At 49.4% G+C, this 25,551-nt stretch overlaps 3 protein-coding genes across 10 annotated transcripts in view; 1 reads left to right on the top strand and 2 right to left on the bottom strand.

The window, feature by feature from the left end:
* Positions 1-1,800: 1,800 nt before the first annotated feature.
* The window catches only part of LOC119013489 (nucleolin-like), a 33,469-nt gene continuing 9,718 nt past the window's right edge, over positions 1,801-25,551 (bottom strand). Inside the window, exons 1-5 of one of the 4 annotated variants that reach the window (XM_037088067.1) lie at positions 6,501-6,704; positions 5,475-5,567; positions 4,932-4,980; positions 4,360-4,484; positions 1,801-3,965 (exon numbers count right to left, since the gene is read on the bottom strand). In XM_037088067.1, coding sequence (XP_036943962.1) covers positions 3,074-3,965; positions 4,360-4,484; positions 4,932-4,980; positions 5,475-5,530 — 1,122 coding nt within the window. In that variant the 5' untranslated portion in view covers positions 5,531-5,567; positions 6,501-6,704 and the 3' untranslated portion in view covers positions 1,801-3,073. Of the gene's footprint in view, positions 3,966-4,359; positions 4,485-4,931; positions 4,981-5,473; positions 5,568-6,500; positions 6,705-25,551 lie in introns of those variants that run through there. The other 3 variants (XM_037088070.1, XM_037088069.1, XM_037088071.1) reach the window with 3 other exon arrangements.
* On the bottom strand, positions 9,067-11,074 carry LOC119013492. Of its 2 annotated transcripts, none has more exons than XM_037088073.1 (4): positions 10,614-11,074; positions 10,364-10,464; positions 9,775-9,924; positions 9,067-9,675 (listed from the first exon to the last, which is right to left on the bottom strand). In XM_037088073.1, the coding sequence occupies exons 1-4, from the start codon at positions 10,690-10,692 to the stop codon at positions 9,379-9,381; spliced, it is 627 nt and encodes a 208-aa protein (XP_036943968.1). In that variant the 5' UTR covers positions 10,693-11,074; the 3' UTR covers positions 9,067-9,378. The 2 variants fall into 2 exon arrangements, with proteins under 2 accessions (XP_036943968.1, XP_036943969.1); XM_037088074.1 differs by having other exon boundaries at positions 10,586-10,722.
* Positions 11,713-25,551, top strand: part of LOC119013487 (ubiquitin carboxyl-terminal hydrolase 17-like protein A) — a 14,028-nt gene continuing 189 nt past the window's right edge. The window contains exons 1-16 of one of the 4 annotated variants that reach the window (XM_037088059.1): positions 11,713-12,062; positions 13,456-13,585; positions 13,678-13,768; positions 20,306-20,430; positions 20,662-20,764; positions 21,333-21,442; positions 21,535-21,605; positions 21,677-21,802; positions 21,913-22,008; positions 22,129-22,257; positions 22,332-22,451; positions 22,573-22,610; positions 22,730-22,761; positions 22,848-23,054; positions 24,181-24,291; positions 24,706-25,551. The exon at positions 24,706-25,551 is cut by the window's right edge and continues 189 nt beyond it. In XM_037088059.1, coding sequence (XP_036943954.1) covers positions 13,477-13,585; positions 13,678-13,768; positions 20,306-20,430; positions 20,662-20,764; positions 21,333-21,442; positions 21,535-21,605; positions 21,677-21,802; positions 21,913-22,008; positions 22,129-22,257; positions 22,332-22,451; positions 22,573-22,610; positions 22,730-22,761; positions 22,848-23,054; positions 24,181-24,291; positions 24,706-25,346 — 2,109 coding nt within the window. In that variant the 5' untranslated portion in view covers positions 11,713-12,062; positions 13,456-13,476 and the 3' untranslated portion in view covers positions 25,347-25,551. Of the gene's footprint in view, positions 12,063-13,455; positions 13,586-13,677; positions 13,769-20,296; positions 20,431-20,661; positions 20,765-21,332; positions 21,443-21,534; positions 21,606-21,676; positions 21,803-21,912; positions 22,009-22,128; positions 22,258-22,331; positions 22,452-22,572; positions 22,611-22,729; positions 22,762-22,847; positions 23,055-24,180; positions 24,292-24,705 lie in introns of all 4 variants that reach the window. The other 3 variants (XM_037088060.1, XM_037088058.1, XM_037088061.1) reach the window with 3 other exon arrangements.

Raw genomic sequence — 25,551 nt, 5'->3', positions numbered from 1 at the left:
AGAGTGAGAAGCAACGACAGGTAAAGAGTAAAAAAGAGTTTCTGACCTGCTGCTGAAAGTTCTGCTGGAATAAAGCTGGTGGAGACGTCATGTCGTCTCTGAAAAAAGTTCGTAGAGATGTCCTCTTGTCTCTGAAAAAAGTTCGTAGAGACGTCATGTTGTCTCTGAATAAAGTTGGTAGAGACGTCCTGTCGTCTCTGAATAAAGTTGGTAGAGACGTCCTGTCGTCTCTGAATAAAGCTGGTGGAGACGTCCTGTTGTCTCTGAATAAAGTTGGTAGAGAAGACAGACTGACTGTAAACTCTGTGTGTTCACTCAGCTGGCTGCAGCAGACTGACTCTTCACTGGACTTTATTCTGCATCACTGTTCCTCTAAATCATGTGACTTCCTGTAAAGATGCAGTTGCATCAGGTCATCTATATACACGCCTTCAGTCAACAGACACTATATTGCCAAAAGTATTCACTCACCCACCCTAATAATTGATGTCAGGTGTTCCAGTCCCTTCATGGCTGCAGGTGTATAACAGCAGCACCTGGGCACACAGACTGTTTCTACAGACACCTGTGAACGAATGAGTCGCTCTCAGGAGCTCAGTGAACTGCAGCCTGGTGCTGTGATATGATGCCACCTGCGCAACAAGTCCAGTCATGAAGTTCCTCTCTCCTAAATATTGTGCAGTCAGCTGTCAGCGGTGTTATCACAGTGGGAGCGACTGGGAACGAAGTGGTCGGCCACGTAAACTGACAGAGCAGCTCAGCGTGGGATGCAGTGATGTAAAGCTCGCTGCCACTGGACTCTGCAGCAGTGGAGACGTTCTCTCCATCTGACCTGATGGAGCAGTCTGGGTCTGGTGTTTGGAGGAGAACAGTACCTGTCTGACTGCACTGTGCCGAGTGTACAGTTTGGTGGAGGGGGATCATGGTGTGTGGTTGTTCTTCAGGAGCTGGACTTGGTCTCTCAGTTCCAGTGAAATGAACTCTGAATGCTTCAGCACACCAACAGATGCTGGACAGTTCCAGCTCACAGCTCTGTGGGAACAGTTTGGGGACGGTCCTTCCTGTTCCAACACGACTGCACCAGTGCACAAAGCAGCTCCATAAACACATGAGGAGAGAGTTTGGTGTGGAGGAACTTGACTGGCCTGCACAGAGTCCTGACAGAACACCAGTGGGATGAATGAGAGTGCAGACTGAGAGCCAGGCCTTCCTGTCCAACATCAGAGTGTGACATCACAAACGAGCTTCTGGAATAAGGTCAGAAATTCCCATAAACTCTCCTGAACCTTGTGGAAATCCCTCCCAGAGGAGCTGAAGCTGCTAGAGCTGCAGAGTGGGACGTCACTTCAGTTCATATGTGAGTCAAGGCAGGTGAGCAAATAACCTGCAGTATAGTGGATATCACTTCTATTTAGAACATCCAGTTCTTCTTCGGTTCATCCCTCCTGCACACTCAGCAGTCCAGCTCCCACTTCATCATCGTTTTATAACGTCAGTAACATATTGTCCCTGAAGGGGACACTGATGGTTCAGTTTATAAAGTATTTCATTTGTTAAACAGCTGTAATGTGACTCTTCTGTCGGCCAATCACAGGGAGTCGAAGCTCTCCATTATATTACTATCTTGAACTGCACTCTAACTTTTATTGTGTTGTCTCTTATTGTTAATCTTCTGTAGCTTGTTTTCATACTTGGAGCTTGTTTAAATGTTTTGTTTGTCCTCCTACTTTAATGTCTTAATGTAATTAATGATACAATAAACTGGTCACATGATGTCAGAGAGAAGAACCAACGAAAACACTTTGGTTGGGATGTACAACATACAACCCACATTTATTCAGGTTTTACAGTTTTTTGGGGGGTTGAAGATCAGAAAATAAAAGTATGAATGTATAAGTATAAGTACAGGAGTATAAAATCAACAGCCAACAAGGTTCAGACAGAAGACCCAGACCAGAGGCAGAGCCTGGATCCTCCTCTCAGTCTTAAACCCTCACATCATCTCAAAGGCCACAATTCATTTTGATATAACTATAGATAGAAAGCAGAACAAGTACAAGCAGTGAAGTTTAAATGAAATGGGTGCATAGATTCAGGTGTCAGCAGACGGTCAGGAAGGTGTGAAACAACAGACCATGAACAGTTTGAGTGATACGTGTTAAACCACACGTGCTCCAGGCTCCCCACATCCTGCTGTGCAGCAGTGCAGCAGTGCAGTCAGAACACATGCAGCTCGCTGTGTCCCACCTGCCTCAGGTTACACTGACAGTCCAGACTCAACAGGAGGACTTCAGTACGAGGAGGGGTGGTTGGTGAGCGACGACTCTGCCACAAACTGAACGAACACCAAATCAAGTTGAACAGTGAGCAGTGACTCCATCAGGCCACAGTGTGATTCTGACTGTGTCTAAACAGTCTGATGGGCTCAGCGAGGTGTTGATGTTCATCCAGACTGGACGCGAGTACGACGCCGTCCATCAACAGACAAACAGCGTCTCAGTGACACCAAATGTCCCACAATCGTTCTGTGAGTCAGAAATACAGATACAAGATATTACAGCTGATACTACAGTATTAAAACATAAAACACAGGCTGATATAGTTATATTACGTTATCACACAAAAAACACCACTTTATACAATTAACCAAAACCAAAAAAGATTCCTGATCGATCAGAGCGACGCTGTGCTGAGACACATTTTCATGACTTACCAGGTCGTCCCACTTCCTCGCTCACTTTCCTCCTCTGATCAACACACAAACTACTTACTACATGACATCAGGTAAATGAAGTATAACTTGTTTTTTCACTTGTCATGAACTTTTAAATGTAATCACATGATCATCAATATTTCAGAGTAATTTCAGTCTTAAGAATCAACTCACTGGTTTCACAACATCACAAGGACAAAAACTGCAGGTTCAAATGATCTGTCAGTCTGACGCTGACACACAGGTGCACCTTACAAACTGACTGATTGATTGATTGATTGATTGGCACTTCATCACTCCGCCCACAACACTGTGTTTTGTTCAGTTTTGACCCTGAAACGACACAAACACAGAAGATCTCTAACCAAACATATCTTTAAAGAATTTGTACAGGCCGTTGTGCCTTTTGCGGAGCCTTTCCTCCGACGATCCCATCATGGTGTTGTCCTCAGTGTATTCATACTGCCACTTCAGCTCAGCCTTATTCACGGCTGCTCCTTCAGATCCACTCAGACAGGCAGCAAGATGGACGGTGGCCTTACACCCGAATGCTTCCAGTACCGCTGACAGAACCAAAGTGACGATCTCGAATGGGATTTTGTCGAAGGAGCCCATCCATCCTTGGCGAGAGAACGGGACGAGGACACGATTTCTTCCTGGTTCACCAAGGTTATCTTGGAGAAATACAAAGTCATTCCATGCAGCATCCTTGGGTTCCCTGAAAGGGCTGAGACGGATCCTCGGGATCCTGGATCCTCCAGCTTCACTCATTGAGTTCCAGTGGTTGGGCAGGTTGGTTGGCTGGTGATCATCATCAGGATATGGACAGTGTTGTTGTGGTGTACAGAAGAAGCTCCTGTGATGCGGCTGTATACTTCCTGTAGCAACACCGTACGCAACATCAGCATTGATAACACAGTTCCATGGAGAATACAGGACCACGTCTCTGATGGAGGGCAGAGGCATGAGGCAGTTGGCTGGGAACATGAACGAATCGATTTCTCCGTGCGCCACAAAGATGATGTCGAAAGTGTTGCCTAGCGTCTTTTTCTCCTTGAGCTTTTCTAGCAGAAACTTATACATGTCTACAAGTGGAAGGATGACCAAACTCTGAAAACCTTCTTTCAGACTTTCCCTGATCTCTGCATTCGGACACTTATTGATTATATACTCCATCAGTTGCTGGTTGTTCTCAGGAGTCCTGTCGCTGCTTTCAATGATGCGCCTCACTTCTGCCAAATCAAGTGGTCGTCTGTTGGAGGAATAACAATAAAGAAGAATTTTATATTGTGGCAATAAATCTAAAATAGAGTCTTACAAGGAGCCATTCTTTGGCTTCAAATCAAACTCACTGAGCACTTTGACAACAATAATAATTTAATCTACACTACGTCTCAATAATGTGGGTTCATTGAGAAATGTCCTTGAATTGAATGCTTGTCACAAAAACCACTTTAGTCCAAAGCGACTCACAGTAATTCAGACATACATTCAAACACTGATGGTGGCAGCTGCCGTACAAACTGCCGACAGCACATCAGGTGCAGTTTGTGGTTCAGTATCTTGCTCAAGGACACTTTAACATGCAGATCAGGGGAATCGAGCCAGTGACGTTCTGATAAGAAGCCCCGCCCCCCCAGTCATACCTCATGTGACTGACCGCTGTCCTCTGTGTCCTCAGTGCTGCTCGGATGTCGTCAGATGTATTTCTCACTGATTGGTTCGGGACACTCAGAAAAGGCAACGGCGTTTCAAAAGCTCCCATCACAGGCTGAGGATGAAGATCAGAAGTCAACAGATCAATACTTGATTCATTTTCATATTTATCAGCAGGGTTGAGTATCGTCATGGGTGTAACATTGAATACAATTTTATACACTTCACATGCTTCTAATCATATTCCCAGCTACTTAAAAAGCAATACATTATGATGAACGCTATCGTGTTTAGTTTTAAAATCTGACAGTAAATATACATGAGAAAAAAATCTTCCTCTCTGCATATTTAACCTACAAACCGACTGAACGTCACATGCTGTGAGATATAAGCTACACTTTGAATAACAGCACTGATCTGTAGCACGTTCTTTATGGAACTATCAACAGATAATGTTCCATTTGTAACTTCAATCACAACCTATAAAAGATTTTAAAAAATATGACATATATACAGTTTATATGAACTATAATGATAATATAACTAAATATATGAACTCCACCTGTGTCGGCCTGTGCTGCTCCCTCAGGTCTCGGCTCACCTGCGTCTTACATGAAAACAGAGAGTCACTTTGTTCAGTTACTGATTAGAAAACATTCACATTTTTCACTTTCAAATTGATTAATAATTCACTTCAGTCGTAGCATCACTGGCAGTTTGTGACAGTTAAGAATGAGTTTTGGATTAAACTGTGTCACTTTTTATCACGTTAACTTCTTCCCTTCATTATTGATCGACATGAATCACCTGATCCTTCATACAGAGCACCTGTACACCTGTAACCACCTGCAGCTCACAGCTAACAGCTAGCTGACATCAAGCTAACAGTTAACCAGGCAGGATGATATTCATATTTAGCTGGATTAAATAAAATGAGACATTTCCCCCCCGTCCCCAGTGGATGTTATGCCTAACGGTATCGTTCACAAATGTGTCCCTGCTTGACTTTGACACATATATGAACAACATTATTACCTCATTTATTTTCTAAATGATTCAGAGCAAAAACAAAGATGTTTATATGTCACTGTGACGATGTCTTACAGATGCACGCATGCCGCCACAGCGAGGACACACTGACACTCCCTCACAGAAAGACATGATGACGGTTTCTGCCTGATGGTCCAATCAGAGACGCCTGTGAGAGAAAGTGAGAGACGATCAGAGGACACCGGAGGAAACTGTATCTGATGAAGACCACGTCAACCTGCAGCTACATTTACTCCAACACTGACTGACAACAGCTGGGACGTTGATTCTAACGTAGATAAAAGCAGAATACCTTCAGCTGATCACAGTACAAAGACGTTCAGCGTTCAAACTGATCAGCTGAGGGAGACGCCTACCAAAGAGTTGTTAGGACAGACAGGAGGACAGACAGGAGGACAGACGGAGGATAGACAGGAGGACAGACAGGAGGACAGACAGGAGGATAGACAGAGGATAGACAGGAGGACAGACAGGAGGACAGACAGAGGATAGACAGGAGGACAGACAGGAGGACAGACAGAGGATAGACAGAGGATAGACAGGAGGACAGACAGAAGGACAGACAGGAGGACAGACAGGAGGACAGACGGAGGATAGACAGGAGGACAGACAGGAGGACAGACGGAGGATACACAGGAGGACAGACAGGAGGACAGACAGGAGGATAGACAGAGGATAGACAGGAGGACAGACAGAAGGACAGACAGGAGGACAGACAGGAGGACAGACAGGAGGATAGACAGGAGGACAGACAGGAGGATAGACAGAGGATAGACAGGAGGACAGACAGAAGGACAGACAGGAGGACAGACAGGAGGATAGACAGGAGACTGTTAGAGCAAATACAGATGTGATTCAGAGCAACAAACTTTAAGGCACTTTCTCTGAGACAGAGACAGAAACTACAACAACTCAGCAGTGAAGGAGACAGAGACACACCAGTTACTGAGTTAACACAGACTTCTCTCCTTCCAGTATTGTGCTGTTGAAGTGACTCGTGGACGACCGGCAGTGATGATGAAGGTGTTTATCTGCAGAGTGAGAAGCAACGATAGGTAAAGAGTAAAAAAGAGTTTCTGACCTGCTGCTAAAAGTTCTGCTGGAATAAAGCTGGTGGAGACGTCCTGTCGTCTCTGAATAAAGTTGGCGGAGACGTCCTGTCATCTCTGAATAAAGTTGGTGGAGACGACAGACTGACTGTAAACTCTGTGTGTTCACTCAGCTGGCTGCAGCAGACTGACTCTTCACTGGACTTTATTCTGCATCACTGTTCCTCTAAATCATGTGACTTCCTGTAAGGATGCAGCTGCAGATATTTGTGTTTCTTATCTATATACACGCCCTCAGTCAACTTATACAACTTCTATTCAGAACACCCAGTTCTTTAGGTTCACGTCTTCTGATATGTTGCTCTGCACACTCAGCAGTCCAGCTGCCACTTTATACTGTTGTATAACATTTACAACTGAACTGTCCCTGAAGGGGACGTCGTCCTCAGAGCAGGTGGAACTCAGAGAGCCTGTAACAGAATTAATGCACATAATTCATAAAAGGTTTGTGTTGAGATGAAGTTAAAGAAGCACTGGAGTAAAGTACAGATACCTGGAACACGTACTGAAGTACAGTCAGTGTTTGTACTCAGTGACCTGCCTCCTCTGTTGCAGCCGTGATGAGTCAGACAGAAACAGAAACTGGCTGTGAGTTGTTCTTATTAACATGAGTAACATTAGATTTAGTACTTATAAAAGTAATTAACGCTCAGCTGTTAAGTTAAAGTGGACCAATATAAAGCTAATTATACACAGAGGTATGTGGATTTGATTCATATAGTTAAATGACACTCGATCATTATCAGGAGAAACAGAATTGATTTTTCAAAGCGACTCGATTTATGTTCAGTTGTTGGTTTGGAGGACAGATGATGTTTCAGCTTGTATGAATAACTGAGATTACTGACGGCAGCTCAGCGTAACACAACACAGACAGTATGAATAAATGCTGAGGTCAAACTTTACCTCTGTTAAACAACAGTAATGACATGTGAGTCTGTCTGGATCAGTGTGAAGTCGACACAGAGACCTTCAGATCCGGTTTGACCTGTGAGGAAGTTCATGCTGTCATAAAGATCTGCACGTCTGTGAGGTGTGTTTACGTCTCTGTGTTGAAGTGTGCAGAGTGAAACTGGTCCTGGTTGGTACAATAAAGATAATAATAATAAAGATTTGTGAAATCTTTTCTTTACAGCTTGTGTAATAGTCAAACTTATCAGTACTGATATTAACTGGAGCATGTTTTCATGTGACCTGCAGTAAACTGGTGTTCATGGTATGTGAAACTTGCTCTGCTGCGTGGGGAGAAACGTACTGATCCACCTTCGACACTCATCTACAAGGAAAGACAATAACTTCCACCACACCTTGTTTCTCCTGACTCACAGTGGGACTGGAGCTCTGACAGCCTGTCCAACAGTATTATTATCATATTATTATTATTTTAATCTTTATTCATCAAAACACAGGCACAATTTAAGTACAATTTTATTAATCAAATCCAAAAAATGGGGCTGTATAGATCTGGTGAAATCACTGTAATGGAAGAAGTGTTCTGATAGCACATGATGAAAATACTTGATTACACTTAAAGTCCTTCACTGATAATTTGACTTCAGTCAGAGGACACAACAGAGCTGTCGGCAGGATCTCAGAAACACTGAGGTGATGCGTCCTGTCGCCCTGCGACGATCATCTGACCAACTCTAACCTGAAACTCACACAGACTTTCCACTCTGACAGAAATCTTTGACTTCAGGATGCAGGTCATGCAGCCTGCTGCCTCCCTGAACCTGCAGAGCGTCTGCAAAACAACTGGGACGTTTAATGTGAAGTTCTTGCATTTTGACAGGAACAATAACAGCTCATGAAATAATATAAATATATAAAACTGGACTCAAATTCCGACAGAAGAAGAAGAAGACGTGACAATAACGGCCAGTTTTAACTTAAGTGTATTTAACTTATTTATTTGTGAAAAAAAAAAAGTTATTAGCTCTTTAACAAGACTCATCATTCATGAATGCTACATTTAGTGTTGTTTAACTGTTAACAAGACAATTTATACTTCATAAAACATTTATTAAGTAATTATAAAGGTTGCAACTGTCCAATAAACATTAAATAAACAGTTTAAAAAGCATTTCATCGCATCTTAACAAGGAAACGACTCAACTGAAGTTTGATTGTTTTGACTATTTACATCTTTTTTTATGTCCGATTGTTATAAACTCTTCATGCAGTTAAAATGACCTCATCATCACACTGTGAGTATGTTTTACATTTGTGTGATGTATCAATAATTAATGATCAAACATAAAATGAAACTATTATAATACTGAATACTACTTTCTAATTAAGCTGAATTAAACATTAATGCCAATAAAGCTCATTTGAATTTGATATTTATGTACATTTGGCCCATAACGACACTTTGAACGGATCTTTCACTACAACCATTATATTAATTGTGTAATATTTTCTTTTATATCTGTAAAATCATCTGAATTCTTCATCAACCACAGTTTGAAGTGATTCCACCAATAAGCTGCTAAAATAAAATAGCTCAACTAGAAATAACTTCAAACTTCAAACCAGTCTGTGTATTTATTTTTTTATTGAACAGGGAAGAAATATCAGGAAACAGATGATCAATAAACGTCTGACTGAACAAGGAAATGAGAAAAAGACACAACAGGGATCAAAGTCACAGTGAGAAAACATGCTGAAGTCAAACTGATTCTGAGAGGAAGCAGGAAAACTTCCCATCCTGGAAATAAATCTCATGTTGTGCCAATAAAGACAAAATAAGATCCCAGCAGAGCTGAATATCTGTCTGAGTGATAACAGTGACTGGCCTCATGACAGACAGCATGACCAGGTGTGTCTCAGGTTCCTGGATCAACACATTTACCTGCGCTGCCACGCAGGTATGGAGGTCTGTCTGGGTGCGACACCAGTGGAACAAACTCTGAACCAGGACTCCGGGTTCAGTTTCTGGCACTCTGTGGTGATCCTCAGACACACAAAACAAAACTGCACTTTACACTGCGTGCAGCCAACGTTTTTACACCTGGTTCCATCATGTCGAAGCAGCAAACCACAGGTGGGACAGGCTCGGGTGGACGGACATTTTAAGGGACCTTCTGCGTCCTTCACGCTGTCGAGGACGACTTCTGGACAGGTCTGTAATATTTCCAAAGAGCCCTGGAAGCACAGGGGGGATAAATGAGTTTGAGTTTTAATTCAGACTTGTATTTGTGTCCTCAACTGTATTTTTGTCAACGACGTCATGTAGAAACTAACTTCTCTGATACTGAGGGAACGTTTGGCAGCATTACGCAACTTCTTCTCTTCAAATTCTTTCACTTCTTCAGGAGTCAGAAGAGCCATTTTACGAACCTCCTGGAAGGACCAATCAGCATCACACACACCACACACAAACCTGCTCTGCCTCTGAAAACACAACACGAGACAGAAGGAAGTTCACCTGTCAGCGTGATCCACCGTGTCCAGGTGTGTGTCCTCAGGAATAACAACATGTGTCCAGATACAAAGGAAGAGAGAATCTTACGCAGGGATGTGACACAACACTTCTCCAGTCATGGAGGTTCTGTGGTGTATTTACCTGGTGAAGAACCATCAACCCTCCCACCACCTGCCTGTCATGCAGACTCACCTGTACCGGCGCCTTCACAACAAAAGCCTCATCAAATATTCAAACACAAAAACAACACAACTCATATTCTGATCAAACTGATTAAACAACGTGTGCTCAGCAAACAATGACGACATAAATACATGTTGAAATTATATGACAACACACTGAATAACTGCAGCACAGTCTCGGTCTCTGACGTGTGTGACTGTCGTGCTGCAGGTGCGAACATCACACCTGGTCCAGCAGCCTGCGGCAGTGTTCGGTCAGAGACATCGGAGTGACGGCGTGTCCGCAGGACATCTTCGCTCGGAGAGACGTGAAGCCGACACACAGAACTGTGAGACAGACGGAGCCGCGTCAGTGATGGACAGTCAGCTGAGACACCGAGTCAGAACCGAGTCAGAACCGAGCTGCTGCTGCTCGTTTCCTCCCCCCTGACCTCACCTGGCCACTGACCTGCCTCCTGTTTAAACCAGCTACTTACAGTCCATTTCATCTTCCCCGGCTACGAATGTCAGCGTGCGGTCCTGCGGGTCGTAACACTTCTCGGAGCTGTTTCCCATCTGAGCTGCACGAACTCCGTCCAAATGTGGAGCAGCTGCGCAGGTTTCTGCTCTTTCAGCGGTCGTTTCCCCGAAGTCACGTGGTTCGTAGGAGCGCTGCTGTATGTGCAGCCTGAGGATTCAGGAGAGAAGGAGACAGTCAGAGAGTCCAGAGAGTCCAGACACAGTCCTCAGAGTCCTCAGAGTCCACATACAGTCCTCAGAGTCCTCAGAGTCCTCAGAGTCCTCACGGCACCGCGGAGCTGCATCATGTCATTCCAGCTGAGAGTGAATTCCCCCTCCGGAGAGGAAAAGCTCATCCGCCTGTGCGTCTGTGACGATGGGATGAAGAACGTCACTGTCCAGCAGTTAAAGAGGATCATTCAGTGCGTGTTCCAGACTGGTGAGTAAACTGGCCGCTGCTTAACTTCCTGAACTTCCTGACGCAGATTCGGTCCCAGTTGTTCGTTTGTAAACAGGAAATCTAAGTTAAACATTGAGAAGAAGAAGAAATGTCGCTGGTGTTCTAACGTGTTTGGATTGACCAGCATGAGTTTGGCTGCTGGCTGACAGAGATGTAACTGCAGACACTGAGCCTGTGGTGATGGTGAGGTTTGTTCCGGCAGGTGATCACCTGGAGCTGGTGTTCGGAGCGGAGACTCTGCAGGAGGATTCGCTCCTGCTGTCATACGGAGTCAGACACATGTCCCGCATCCACTCAGTCGTCAAACTGCCCGGAGCTCATCTGAGACCAACATGAGGCCAAACTGCACGAGCTGGCTGCCAGAAACCAACATCACAGCGTCAGTGACATCACAGTGACATCACAGTGACATCACAGCGTTTCCTCACGACTGTGTTATTAACAACCAGCTGCACACTGATTCAGAATCTTCTTCCAGTTCTGTTTGTCAGACATTCTTCTCTGATGCTGATGTTTCATTTCAGCGCATCATTCTGATCAGATATCGTGTGATGTCATATATGTTATATTCACTGTAACGGCATGAAAATAAAGAGGAAACCAACCTGCGCCTGTTTTCATTCGAGTGTGACTGAGAAGTGAAAGATTCAACAGTGCTGTTTTTGTGGCCAGCACATGATGAGAGCTGCGCTCACTCCTCTTCGGTTCAGAGCATCACGTGTGTTGAACAGCGACACATGAGAGGAGTTTCCTGTCTGGAAGCGGGTTTGTGTGCTGGGACGATGTGATGAGTGTGGACGTGTTGTACTAGTTTCACCCTGCGTGGATCTGAGCAGTGCTGAGAGCAGAAAGGGGCGTGAACACTTGATATATTCAGTGTGAGGTCCGACTGAAGTCCAGCCGGTCAGAGCGAGTCGCGGTGCGTCTGGTAACGTCCTCTGCTCGGGTTTGTTCCAGGAGCGCAGCGGTGAGTGTTTCCTCTCTCTGTCTCCGGACCGACACACCGAACTGCCTGTGAAAAGCTTCATGTGCAGCTGCGGCCTGTTTATTTCCTCCTCTCCGTATTTCATGTGAACTTTGTTGAAGAACAGAAGCGCGTTTGCATTTATCTTTCAATAGTGAAGAAGGACGCTGAATTTCAAACTGTTTCACGTGGTCACCTGTTGCTGACGTCAGCACGAGATGCAGAGTTCATGTCGTGAAACGGCTCCATGTGTCCTCACACTTCAGGTGGATGAAACCTGCGGACACACGCAGCTTCCGGAGTGTTGAACCGTCCACAGAGCGGGAAGCTGCGGGCACGAACAGCCTCCGAGCTCCGGTCACTGATGCTGTGAAGTGACGATGAAAAACGATACGAACAGTGTGAATTAACGTTTCATTTACAGCAGTTTCCTTCACCAAGCTGTGTTACAGGATTAAACTGTCAATATTAGTGTCAGTGTGCATCATGTTAAAGATAACGATCCGTATGGAAGCGAAGTAAACACACGATCGTTAGAAGCGGAAATAAAGATGATTTTCCTCCGCCGCTGTCCGCCGGAGAGGCGCCGAGTGACCCGCTGACACACGCGGAGGGGCCGGTCCAGGACCCGCTGCTGTCCCGGCTGCTCACAGGAGGGGACCTCCTCTCTCCTCCTCCTCTCCTGTCTCCTCCTCTCCTCCTCCTCTCACCTCCTCTCCTCCTCCTCCTCTCCTGTCTCCTCCTCTCCTCCTCCTCTCACCTCCTCTCCTCCTCCTCCTCTCCTGTCTCCTCCTCTCCTCCTCCTCTCCTCCTCCTCTCACCTCCTCTCACCTCCTCTCCTGTCTCCTCCTCTCCTCACCTCCTCCCCTCTCCTCTCACCTCCTGTCCTCACCTCCTCTCCTGTCTCCTCCTCTCCTCACCTCCTCCCCTCTCCTCTCACCTCCTGTCCTCACCTCCTCTCTCCTCCTCTCCTCCTCCTCTCTCCTCCTCTCCTCTCTCCCCTCTCCTCCTCCTCTCCCCTCCTTGAACTCGGACTCCTGACTCCTGACTTCATCTCCTCCCCAGTTCGTGGCACTTTGTGCCCTCGTTTCTTTCTAAAACCAGGTCAGAAGCTCCTAATGATTCTCTCTTCTTCTGTCTCTTTGATGAGTCGTAACACTGAACCAAATTCTGGCCCTTCATCTGCAAAGAGAAAACACTGACGGACAGAAGGAGACAAATACAGAAAAGTACAAGACACAAAACCATATCTGAACACAACAAAGACACAAACCCAGAGTCGTGACGATCTGCTGTCGTGGCGTGTTCAGAGCAGTTTGTGCTCCGAGTGATTGTTTGATTGATTGATTAGCAGAAACATAAAGGCACAAGACAGTAAAAGCACTTTGGATTTCAGCATCACACAGAAAATAACGAGATGGAAGAAAATAACGAGATGGAAGAAGAAGAAACTCCTGCTGAAGCCAGAAAAACACCTGATGAGACAGAAGCAGGAGAGAAAAAACCAACAGGTGCTGAAGAAAGAGGTGAGACACACACACACACACACACACACACACACACACACACACACACACATGAGTGTGTGTTTTCTGACGCTGTGTTTTCTGTATTTTAGTCACTCAGACACAGAAACGTCATCATGACCCAAACGATCAGCACGCGGCTCATTCCACCAGCGTCCAGGCACACACAGAGACGCCCGACAGGTAAGAGACTGAAGTGTCCACCTGTGGCACGCCGGAGATAAACTGTGGGAGCAGGAGGAGGAGCAGGAGCAGGAGCAGGGACAGGAGCAGGAGCAGGGACAGGAGCAGGAGCAGGAGCAGGAGCAGGGACAGGAACAGGAGCAGGAGCAGGAGCAGGGACAGGAGCAGGAGCAGGGACAGGAGCAGGAGCAGGAGCAGGGACAGGAGCAGGAGCAGGGACATGAGCAGGAGCAGGAGCAGGAGCAGGAACAGGAGCAGGAGCAGGAGGAGAAGGAGCAGGAGCAGGAGCAGGGACAGGAGGAGGAGTAGGAGCAGGAGCAGGAACAGGAGCAGGAGCAGGAGGAGAAGGAGCAGGGACAGGAGCAGGGACAGGAGGAGGAGTAGGAGCAGGAGCAGGGACAGGAGCAGGAGCAGGGACAGGAGGAGGAGTAGGAGCAGGGACAGGAGCAGGAGCAGGGACAGGAGCAGGAGCAGGAGCAGGGACAGGAGCAGGAGCAGGGACAGGAGCAGGAGCAGGAGCAGGAGCAGGGACAGGAACAGGAGCAGGAGCAGGAGCAGGGACAGGAGCAGGAGCAGGGACAGGAGCAGGAGCAGGAGCAGGAGCAGGGACAGGAGCAGGAGCAGGGACATGAGCAGGAGCAGGAGCAGGAGCAGGAACAGGAGCAGGGACAGGAGCAGGAACAGGAGGAGAAGGAGCAGGAGCAGGAGCAGGGACAGGAGCAGGGACAGGAGGAGGAGTAGGAGCAGGAGCAGGGACAGGAGCAGGAGCAGGGACAGGAGGAGGAGTAGGAGCAGGAGCAGGGACAGGAGGAGGAGTAGGAGCAGGAACAGGAGGAGAAGGAGCAGGAGCAGGAGCAGGGACAGGAGCAGGGACAGGAGCAGGGACAGGAGGAGGAGTAGGAGCAGGAGCAGGGACAGGAGCAGGGACAGGAGCAGGGACAGGAGCAGGAACAGGAGGAGAAGGAGCAGGAGCAGGAGCAGGGACAGGAGCAGGGACAGGAGGAGGAGTAGGAGCAGGAGCAGGGACAGGAGCAGGAGCAGGGACAGGAGGAGGAGTAGGAGCAGGAGCAGGGACAGGAGCAGGAGCAGGAGCAGGAGCAGGAGCAGGAACAGGAGCAGGGACAGGAGCAGGGACAGGAGGAGGAGTAGGAGCAGGAGCAGGGACAGGAGCAGGAGCAGGAACAGGAGGAGAAGGAGCAGGAGCAGGGACATGAGCAGGAGCAGGAGCAGGAGCAGGAGGAGGAACATGAGCAGGAGCAGGAGCAGGAGGAGGAGCAGGAACAGGAGCAGGAGCAGGGACAGGAGCAGGAGCAGGCAGGGACAGGAGCAGGAGCAGGGACAGGAGGAGGAGCAGGAGCAGGAACATGAGCAGGAGCAGGAGCAGGAGCAGGAGCAGGAGGAGGAGTAGGAGCAGGAGCAGGAGCAGGGACAGGAGCAGGAGCAGGAACAGGAGGAGAAGGAGCAGGAGCAGGGACAGGAGCAGGAGCAGGAGGAGGAGCAGGGACAGGAGCAGGAGCAGGGACAGGAGCAGGAGGAGGAGCAGGAGCAGGAACATGAGCAAGAGCAGGGACAGGAGCAGGAACATGAGCAGGAGCAGGAGCAGGAGCAGGAACATGAGCAGGAGCAGGGACAGGAGGAGAAGTAGCAGGAGCAGGAGGAGGAGCAGGGACAGGAGCAGGAACATGAGCAAGAGCAGGAGGAGGAGCAGGAGCAGGAACAGGAGCAGGAGCAGGAGCAGGAACAGGAGCAGGAACAGGAGCAGGAGCAGGAGCAGGGACAGGAGCAGGAGCAGGGACAGGAGCAGGAGCAGGAGCAGGAGCAGGGACAGGAGCAGGAGCAGGGACATGAGCAGGAGCAGGAGCAGGAGCAGGAACAGGAGCAGGGACAGGAGCAGGAACAGGAGGAGAAGGAGCAGGAGCAGGAGCAGGGACAGGAGCAGGGACAGGAGCAGGGACAGGAGGAGGAGTAGGAGCAGGAGCAGGGACAGGAGCAGGAGCAGGGACAGGAGGAGGAGTAGGAGCAGGAGCAGGGACAGGAGGAGGAGTAGGAGCAGGAACAGGAGGAGAAGGAGCAGGAGCAGGAGCAGGGACAGGAGCAGGGACAGGAGCAGGGACAGGAGGAGGAGTAGGAGCAGGAGCAGGGACAGGAGCAGGGACAGGAGCAGGGACAGGAGCAGGAACAGGAGGAGAAGGAGCAGGAGCAGGAGCAGGGACAGGAGCAGGGACAGGAGCAGGGACAGGAGGAGGAGTAGGAGCAGGAGCAGGGACAGGAGCAGGAGCAGGGACAGGAGGAGGAGTAGGAGCAGGAGCAGGGACAGGAACAGGAGCAGGAGCAGGAGCAGGAGCAGGAACAGGAGCAGGGACAGGAGCAGGGACAGGAGCAGGGACAGGAGGAGGAGTAGGAGCAGGAGCAGGGACAGGAGCAGGAGCAGGAGCAGGAACAGGAGGAGAAGGAGCAGGAGCAGGGACATGAGCAGGAGCAGGAGCAGGAGCAGGAGGAGGAACATGAGCAGGAGCAGGAGCAGGAGGAGGAGCAGGAACAGGAGCAGGAGCAGGGACAGGAGCAGGAGCAGGAGGAGGAGTAGGAGCAGGAGCAGGAGCAGGGACAGGAGCAGGAGCAGGAACAGGAGCAGGAGCAGGAGCAGGAGCAGGAGCAGGAGCAGGAGGAGGAGTAGGAGCAGGAGCAGGAGCAGGGACAGGAGCAGGAGCAGGAACAGGAGGAGAAGGAGCAGGAGCAGGGACAGGAGCAGGAGCAGGAGGAGGAGCAGGGACAGGAGCAGGAGCAGGGACAGGAGCAGGAGGAGGAGCAGGAGCAGGAACATGAGCAAGAGCAGGAGCAGGAGCAGGGACAGGAGCAGGAACATGAGCAAGAGCAGGAGCAGGAGCAGGAACATGAGCAGGAGCAGGGACAGGAGGAGAAGTAGCAGGAGCAGGAGGAGGAGCAGGGACAGGAGCAGGAACATGAGCAAGAGCAGGAGGAGGAGCAGGAACAGGAGCAGGAACAGGAACAGGAGCAGGAACAGGAGCAGGGACAGGAGCAGGAACATGAGCAAGAGCAGGAGCAGGAGCAGGAACAGGAGCAGGAACAGGAGCAGGAGCAGGAACAGGAGCAGGAACAGGAGCAGGAGCAGGGACAGGAGGAGGAGTAGGAGCAGGAGCAGGAACATGAGCAGGAGCAGGAGCAGGAGCAGGAGCAGGAGGAGGAGTAGGAGCAGGAGCAGGAGCAGGGACAGGAGCAGGAGCAGGAACAGGAGGAGAAGGAGCAGGAGCAGGGACAGGAGCAGGAGCAGGAGGAGGAGCAGGGACAGGAGCAGGAGCAGGGACAGGAGCAGGAGGAGGAGCAGGAGCAGGAACATGAGCAAGAGCAGGAGCAGGAACAGGAGGAGAAGGAGGAGGAGCAGGAGCAGGAGCAGGAACATGAGCAGGAGCAGGGACAGGAGGAGAAGTAGCAGGAGCAGGAGGAGGAGCAGGGACAGGAGCAGGAACAGGAGCAGGAGCAGGAACAGGAGCAGGAGCAGGAGCAGGAGCAGGAGCAGGAACAGGAGCAGGAGCAGGAACAGGAGCAGGAGGAGGAGCAGGAGCAGGAGCAGGAACAGGAGCAGGAGGAGGAGCAGGAGCAGGAGCAGGAACAGGAGCAGGAGGAGGAGCAGGAGCAGGGACAGGAGCAGGAGGAGGAGTAGGAACAGGAGCAGGAACATGAGCAAGAGCAGGAGCAGGAGCAGGAACATGAGCAGGAGCAGGAGCAGGAGCAGGAACATGAGCAGGAGCAGGGACAGGAGGAGAAGTAGCAGGAGCAGGAGGAGGAGCAGGGACAGGAGCAGGAACATGAGCAAGAGCAGGAGGAGGAGCAGGAACAGGAGCAGGAACAGGAACAGGAGCAGGAACAGGAGCAGGGACAGGAGCAGGAACATGAGCAAGAGCAGGAGCAGGAGCAGGAACAGGAGCAGGAACAGGAGCAGGAGCAGGAACAGGAGCAGGAACAGGAGCAGGAGCAGGGACAGGAGGAGGAGTAGGAGCAGGAGCAGGAACATGAGCAGGAGCAGGAGCAGGAGCAGGAGCAGGAGCAGGAGGAGGAGTAGGAGCAGGAGCAGGAGCAGGGACAGGAGCAGGAGCAGGAACAGGAGGAGAAGGAGCAGGAGCAGGGACAGGAGCAGGAGCAGGAGGAGGAGCAGGGACAGGAGCAGGAGCAGGGACAGGAGCAGGAGGAGGAGCAGGAGCAGGAACATGAGCAAGAGCAGGAGCAGGAGCAGGAACAGGAGGAGAAGGAGGAGGAGCAGGAGCAGGAGCAGGAACATGAGCAGGAGCAGGGACAGGAGGAGAAGTAGCAGGAGCAGGAGGAGGAGCAGGGACAGGAGCAGGAACAGGAGCAGGAGCAGGAACAGGAGCAGGAGCAGGAGCAGGAGCAGGAGCAGGAGCAGGAACAGGAGCAGGAGCAGGAACAGGAGCAGGAGGAGGAGCAGGAGCAGGAGCAGGAACAGGAGCAGGAGGAGGAGCAGGAGCAGGAGCAGGAACAGGAGCAGGAGGAGGAGCAGGAGCAGGGACAGGAGCAGGAGCAGGAGGAGGAGCAGGGACAGGAGCAGGAGCAGGGACAGGAGCAGGAGGAGGAGCAGGAGCAGGAACATGAGCAAGAGCAGGAGCAGGAGCAGGGACAGGAGCAGGAACATGAGCAAGAGCAGGAGCAGGAGCAGGAACATGAGCAGGAGCAGGGACAGGAGGAGAAGTAGCAGGAGCAGGAGGAGGAGCAGGGACAGGAGCAGGAACATGAGCAAGAGCAGGAGGAGGAGCAGGAGCAGGAGCAGGAGCAGGAACATGAGCAGGAGCAGGAGCAGGGACAGGAGCAGGAACATGAGCAAGAGCAGGAGCAGGAGCAGGAACAGGAGCAGGAACAGGAGCAGGAGCAGGAACAGGAGCAGGAACAGGAGCAGGAGCAGGGACAGGAGGAGGAGTAGGAGCAGGAGCAGGAACATGAGCAGGAGCAGGAGCAGGAGCAGGAGCAGGAGGAGGAGTAGGAGCAGGAGCAGGAGCAGGGACAGGAGCAGGAGCAGGAACAGGAGGAGAAGGAGCAGGAGCAGGGACAGGAGCAGGAGCAGGAGGAGGAGCAGGGACAGGAGCAGGAGCAGGAGCAGGAGCAGGAGCAGGAGCAGGAGCAGGAACATGAGCAAGAGCAGGAGCAGGAACAGGAGGAGAAGGAGCAGGAGCAGGAGCAGGAGCAGGAACATGAGCAGGAGCAGGGACAGGAGGAGAAGTAGCAGGAGCAGGAGGAGGAGCAGGGACAGGAGCAGGAACAGGAGCAGGAGCAGGAACAGGAGCAGGAGCAGGAGCAGGAGCAGGAGCAGGAACAGGAGCAGGAGCAGGAACAGGAGCAGGAGGAGGAGCAGGAGCAGGAGCAGGAACAGGAGCAGGAGGAGGAGCAGGAGCAGGAGCAGGAACAGGAGCAGGAGGAGGAGCAGGAGCAGGGACAGGAGCAGGAGGAGGAGTAGGAACAGGAGCAGGAACATGAGCAAGAGCAGGAGCAGGAGCAGGAACATGAGCAGGAGCAGGAGCAGGAGCAGGAACATGAGCAGGAGCAGGGACAGGAGGAGAAGTAGCAGGAGCAGGAGGAGGAGCAGGGACAGGAGCAGGAACATGAGCAAGAGCAGGAGGAGGAGCAGGAACAGGAGCAGGAACAGGAACAGGAGCAGGAACAGGAGCAGGGACAGGAGCAGGAACATGAGCAAGAGCAGGAGCAGGAGCAGGAACAGGAGCAGGAACAGGAGCAGGAGCAGGAACAGGAGCAGGAACAGGAGCAGGAGCAGGGACAGGAGGAGGAGTAGGAGCAGGAGCAGGAACATGAGCAGGAGCAGGAGCAGGAGCAGGAGCAGGAGGAGGAGTAGGAGCAGGAGCAGGAGCAGGGACAGGAGCAGGAGCAGGAACAGGAGGAGAAGGAGCAGGAGCAGGGACAGGAGCAGGAGCAGGAGGAGGAGCAGGGACAGGAGCAGGAGCAGGGACAGGAGCAGGAGGAGGAGCAGGAGCAGGAACATGAGCAAGAGCAGGAGCAGGAGCAGGAACAGGAGGAGAAGGAGGAGGAGCAGGAGCAGGAGCAGGAACATGAGCAGGAGCAGGGACAGGAGGAGAAGTAGCAGGAGCAGGAGGAGGAGCAGGGACAGGAGCAGGAACAGGAGCAGGAGCAGGAACAGGAGCAGGAGCAGGAGCAGGAGCAGGAGCAGGAGCAGGAACAGGAGCAGGAGCAGGAACAGGAGCAGGAGGAGGAGCAGGAGCAGGAGCAGGAACAGGAGCAGGAGGAGGAGCAGGAGCAGGAGCAGGAACAGGAGCAGGAGGAGGAGCAGGAGCAGGGACAGGAGCAGGAGCAGGAGGAGGAGCAGGAGCAGGAACAGGAGCAGGAGGAGGAGTAGGAACAGGAGCAGACAAATACAGAAAAGTACAAGACACAAAACCACGTCTGAACACAACAAAGACACAAACCGAGAGTCGTGACGATCTGCAGCAAATACAGGCTGATAATCTAAAAGGTAAAACACATCATGTCCAGTTCTAACAGGAAACTTTACCTCAGAGTCAGAACTGTGGACCAAGAAGCTTCAGGTCATGTTGGAGAGCAGCTGACAGATTCATGCGAACAGCGTCTGGATGAAGAGACGAAGACGGAGACGCTGGAACACAGAGGTACAAACATCACGAGTCCTGCTGTCTGTAGTTTACATGGGGAGAATCCGTGTGTGTCTGTGGCAGCGTGCAAATGACCTTTTTCTCCAAAACGCTGTGTAATTTATTTTCTACGCCGTCATCAGACACATCAGGTGAGAAGACGCTGATGACTCAGGTCGTTATTATATTATTACACAGCAGTGATGAAGTGTTAACGGCGTGATGACGCTGTGCTTCCTGTCTGTTCAGTGGCTCCACAGACGCGTCATCATGGCCTGTCCAATCAGGGAGCCACATGTTACCTCAACAGCGTCCTGCAGGTGCTCTCCATGACCACCGAGATCCACCACAGGTAAACAGCTGCTCACACCTGAAGCACAGACAGGTAGAAGGACGCCCATTTAGATGTGAACACAACATGGTGGAGGAGGAGGAGGAGGAGGAGGAGGAGGGGAGGAGGAAGACGTTTAGTATTTCCTCATCAGTCCACATTTGGTTTCTGCATCATGTCTGAGTTTCCTCTCAGCTGTTGAGAGTTAATCTGATGTTGATAAATGTGCTCGTATCTGTTCTGAGACGACGTCTGTGTTCATCTTCTCAGAAATCTTCTTCTGATTCTCAGGATCGTTTTGACTGATTCATCTTCCTGCATGTGTCAACATTTAAACCTGTCTGGGGAATAAAATGTACAAACTAAATGTTACAATAAGAAATGGAGAAAATAAAAACCTGAGTGTGCAGCGCGACCTGATGGAGCCGACAGTGTTTTGATTCGTCACTCTGGTGTTTGAATGGTTGGAGCTGTTCCTTCGTAGCACTGTGTGATGTTCCGGGGAGAACGTGGTTTCAGTTCAGATCTGTATCGTCACCATAAACTCCACGTGTGAGCTCGTTCCAGACGACCTGTTCTGTCTCTGAAGGTTGGATCCTCAGAAACACACAGATCTGCAGCTGAGAAACATCTTTACAGGCCTGAAGAAAAGAACATGTGGAACAGAAAACATCACAGCAACGTTTGGGATTAAAAATGGTGAGACGGATGATGATGAATAAGACAGAACAATTTAAAAAAGCTTTCATGAAATGAAGATATCAGATTCAACTGAAAGTTTCCGTCTGCAGTCTATGAACCAAGTGATGCAGCTGAATGCCTGGAGAGGATTTTACATCAGGTCAGCACAGACGCCTCTGAGGTGAGAACGCGTTGAATCTGACAGGTGAACTACAGAGATCGCCGAGCTGTAAGTGACATGTTGTTCTCCAGGTTTTCAGAGGAAAGCTGACGGAGACGACGACGTGCTCTGACGGCCACGTCGTCAACGAAGAGACGAATCCATTCTGGACTCTGCCTCTGTCGCTGAGACACGCTGCTGATGCAGCCTACAGCCTGGTGAGCAGACACACACACACACACACACACACACACACACACCGCCTGCTCAGCATCTGCATGTGATGTGAGCCAACATGACATGCAGCACAACACGTGTGTGTCCACAGGAGAGCAGCTTTAACAGGATTTTTCAGGACGTAACATACTCAGGAGATAACAAGGTGTACTGTGACGAGTGTGACCAGGATTCAGACGCCACAGCTGTGAGTTCTGCCCTCATGATGAAGTCCGGTCCACTTTCACACTGGAGTCCAATCACAGTGTTGTACGTTAGTGTGAGACTGAAGGATTCAGTGCGTGACGATGTTTCTTGTGTTGTTCAGAGATGTGAGATGGTGGAAGCTCCTCAGATCTTGATTCTTCTCCTCAAGAGATTTGACTTGGACAGAAACACCAGGTCACATTTCAAATCACACTGCTGTGTGAAAGTGCCAGGTGAATTACAGCTGAAGGTGAGGAAGAGTCTGTTTTCATCTCTGGTTTTCATTTGAATCATCTCAGAGGCTTTTAAAGTCTTTCCATGCAGGAGAAGACGTACACGCTGTACGGGAGGGTGGATCACATGGGCAGTATAAGAGGTGGACATTACACAGCCACCGTCCGGTCTGGGGACACCTGGTACCACTGCAATGATTCTCACGTACAGGTGAGGAACATTTAACTTCATCTGTTCCATGAAGACGTCACACGTTTAAAACACACTGACAGGAAGATCGACATTAAAGAGACACTTGCTGATGTCGGCTTGCTTCTGTTGAACTGTGCAGATTAGACAGCAGCTGTTTGCAGAGGACGGGACGTTCAGGTCTGTGTTGTTTTTATATATGTGTTATCAAAAGGGATTTATTTATCTGGAAGCGTCGACATGTTGTCACCATATTGTTTTTCTATGCAAATAATAAGTCAACAATGATTGTTCATCAGCTCCCGGAGCGTCTATCTCCTCATGTACAGAGGTAGGAATACAAAATACATACAGGATTCATTCAGGTATAATATCAACTTATGATCACTAAACAAGTTTCTTCTCTTCAATTTAAAGCTTCAGAGTCGAAGGTGTCCAGCAAGACGAGACAGAATGAAGAGAACGAGCCGCAGACAAGAAACGACAGTGAGCTGCTGAAGCGTCAGCCTGAAGGAGAGGAGGACGATACAGAGAGAAACTTAGATGACAAGTTTGAAGGGCTGAAGTCAGTAAAAGCCTCTAAACAACATGTGGATGGAGAGACAGAGACGGAGGAACGAGGAGGTAAAAAGAGGAACTTGTGTCCTGCTGTCTGTAATTTACAGTAAGAGAATCAGTTTGTCTGACAGCAGCTTCTTCATGACGTCCAGAGTTATTTTACGTGCTCTGAGTTTTTTACTTACTTGGCCTGTTGAGGTTGATTGTAGTCTGTCTGGGTGGTGATGTGTGAGTGTGTGAGTGTGTATATATACAACACACACTAACATCACTGGATCGACTGAGATATCCGAGAGGAAACGTTCTGTATTGTGTCAGTAAAGTGTTGAATCAGAGCGGAGCAGTGACACAGCAGACGCTGACGCCTCCCAGCAGTTTATATGAGGAACTCAAAATGAACTAAACTGGCTCCAACATGAAGTCAGAACCAAGTTAATATTACAGCAGTGAGTGAAGTGAAAAGCAGGTGACGAGTCACAGGAACAAACTGCAGCCACACAGATGAGAAGACTGTGATGCTGAAGGATCCTGGACTTTGTTTTATTTTGGTTTTATTTTGAAATCATGCCCTGGTGTCTCTTCCTGTCCCTCACCTGTCCTCTTCCCTCCTCACTCGCCTCACCTGTCCTCTTCCCTCCTCACTCGCCTCACCTGTCCTCTTCCCTCCTCACTCACCTCACCTGTTCTTCTCCCGTCATCAGTGTGTCTGTACATAATGTTTGTCCTCCTTCATGTGTTCGTCAGTTTGCTCTCTGTTGTTCCTGGTCACTCGTCTGACTGTCTGATGTTACCTGTCCTGGTCTGTCGCTCCTCCAGTTTGGATGTTTCAGGTTTTGGTTTGATTTGAACTTCACTTTTTCTTTGCACCTTGTTTGAGCCTTTTGGATGCTGCTTTGTCTTTTGAGTCTAAATCCCTTGTTTTTGTACTCATTCGGCTTTTTCATAATAAAGATCACTTTTTGTTCCCCACTTCTGGCCCGTGTCTGCATTTGGGTCCTAAAATATAATATATATAGAAAAAAGACAAGAAAAAGGGAAAAAACAAACACAGACAGAATCACACACACACACACACACACACACACACGCATTTTTCACCTTTATGTGTGTGTGTGTGTGTATATATATATATATATATATATATATATATAAATTACTGACTGAATGACTGAATGTTCCCTCAAACCCACAGCGCCTAAGAAGCTCGGTGAGAAAACGTCACCAGGTCAGACAGACGATGCAGCTGAACGACAGGATGAAACCAGTGACGAGGACGACCAGATGCAAACTGATGGAGATGTTGGTGAGGAGAACATGTGACTGAAGGGAAACAAAAATAAAATCAGATTCACAGAAGTTCAACACTGAGATGAAATATGAGACTGAGCTTATTGATTGTTTCATTAATGTGGACGTGATGATTTAGACGTGATAAAAAAATGTGAAAAGCAAAAGATCACTAGTCAGAGAGACACGACATGAAGGTGAAAAACATGGGATGAAATAAAAAAATGAAAAAATGATAATTCTCTTAATATACTGTTAATATAGTGTTTGGCATATAAAGGGTTTCTTTGACAGGCTGCATATTAAAGGATTCGACTCAGGACTGTGTCTGCTCACGTACAGAGGCAGAACCACAAGAAGACGTGAGAGCTGGTTCAGGCTGTTGCTGTAATATTAACAGATAAATGTGTTTTGTCTCCTCGATTCAAAGCTGCTGAGTCGCAGGTGTTTCCTGACGCCAGCAGGCTGGATGATCTGACACAAGACGACGTGGAGCCAAAGAGAAGATCATTAGAAAGAGATGCTGAGGATGAAGATCAGGAGCAAATAAGACAGAATGACACATGTGAGCTGCAGGAGACACGTGATGAGGCTTTAAGCCGTCAGACTGGAGGACGGGACGCTGACGCAGGAACTGGAAAGGTTGTGTTGGAGGATGAGTTTAGATCTGAGCCTGAACAGGAGCCGGTGAACAGAGAGAAGCTCAGAGACGACGAGGACGATGAAGCGGGAGAGCGTGAAAGGTTTGGATCACATGATAACAGTGTCGATGTAGAAGCACAGAACCATCTGAACATAAATCCAGACAGAACACATTCCTGCATCACGCAAGGAAACACAAGCAACAAGGCTGAGGAGGGGCAGAAAAATGAAGGAGATGATGCTTCTGTAAATGGCGAAGAACAGTCGAAAAATCTGGATGAAGGAGACATAATATCTGACGACGGCGAAGGATTTTTTTCATGTATATGTGGAAACAATGCAGAGGATGATGGAGTGATGAGAAGAGAGGAGGAAAGACTTCAGGCCGGGAGAGGAGGGTGCTGCAGAAAAGTTAGACTGACACTGTAAGTAGTGAAGACGGGAAGAAAAAAGAAAAGAAAAGAAAAGCTGAAAAAAGAGGAAGAATAGAAGAAGCTCCTCCCACTGCGAGGTCAGGAGCGACGTCTGTTACTGTTTGTTTGTCTGACTGTCGTTTCTCTCATTTCTTGCATTTTCTTGTGTTGCATCAATCGATGAAAAAAGTGTTGAAGACGAGTCGAATTTTAAAACAACA

This window comes from Acanthopagrus latus, chromosome 23 (genome assembly GCF_904848185.1).
Source record: "Acanthopagrus latus isolate v.2019 chromosome 23, fAcaLat1.1, whole genome shotgun sequence".
Taxonomy (NCBI): domain Eukaryota; kingdom Metazoa; phylum Chordata; class Actinopteri; order Spariformes; family Sparidae; genus Acanthopagrus; species Acanthopagrus latus.
The sequence above is the reverse complement of the archived record's forward strand: the minus strand, read 5'-3'. Positions and strand labels throughout refer to the sequence as shown.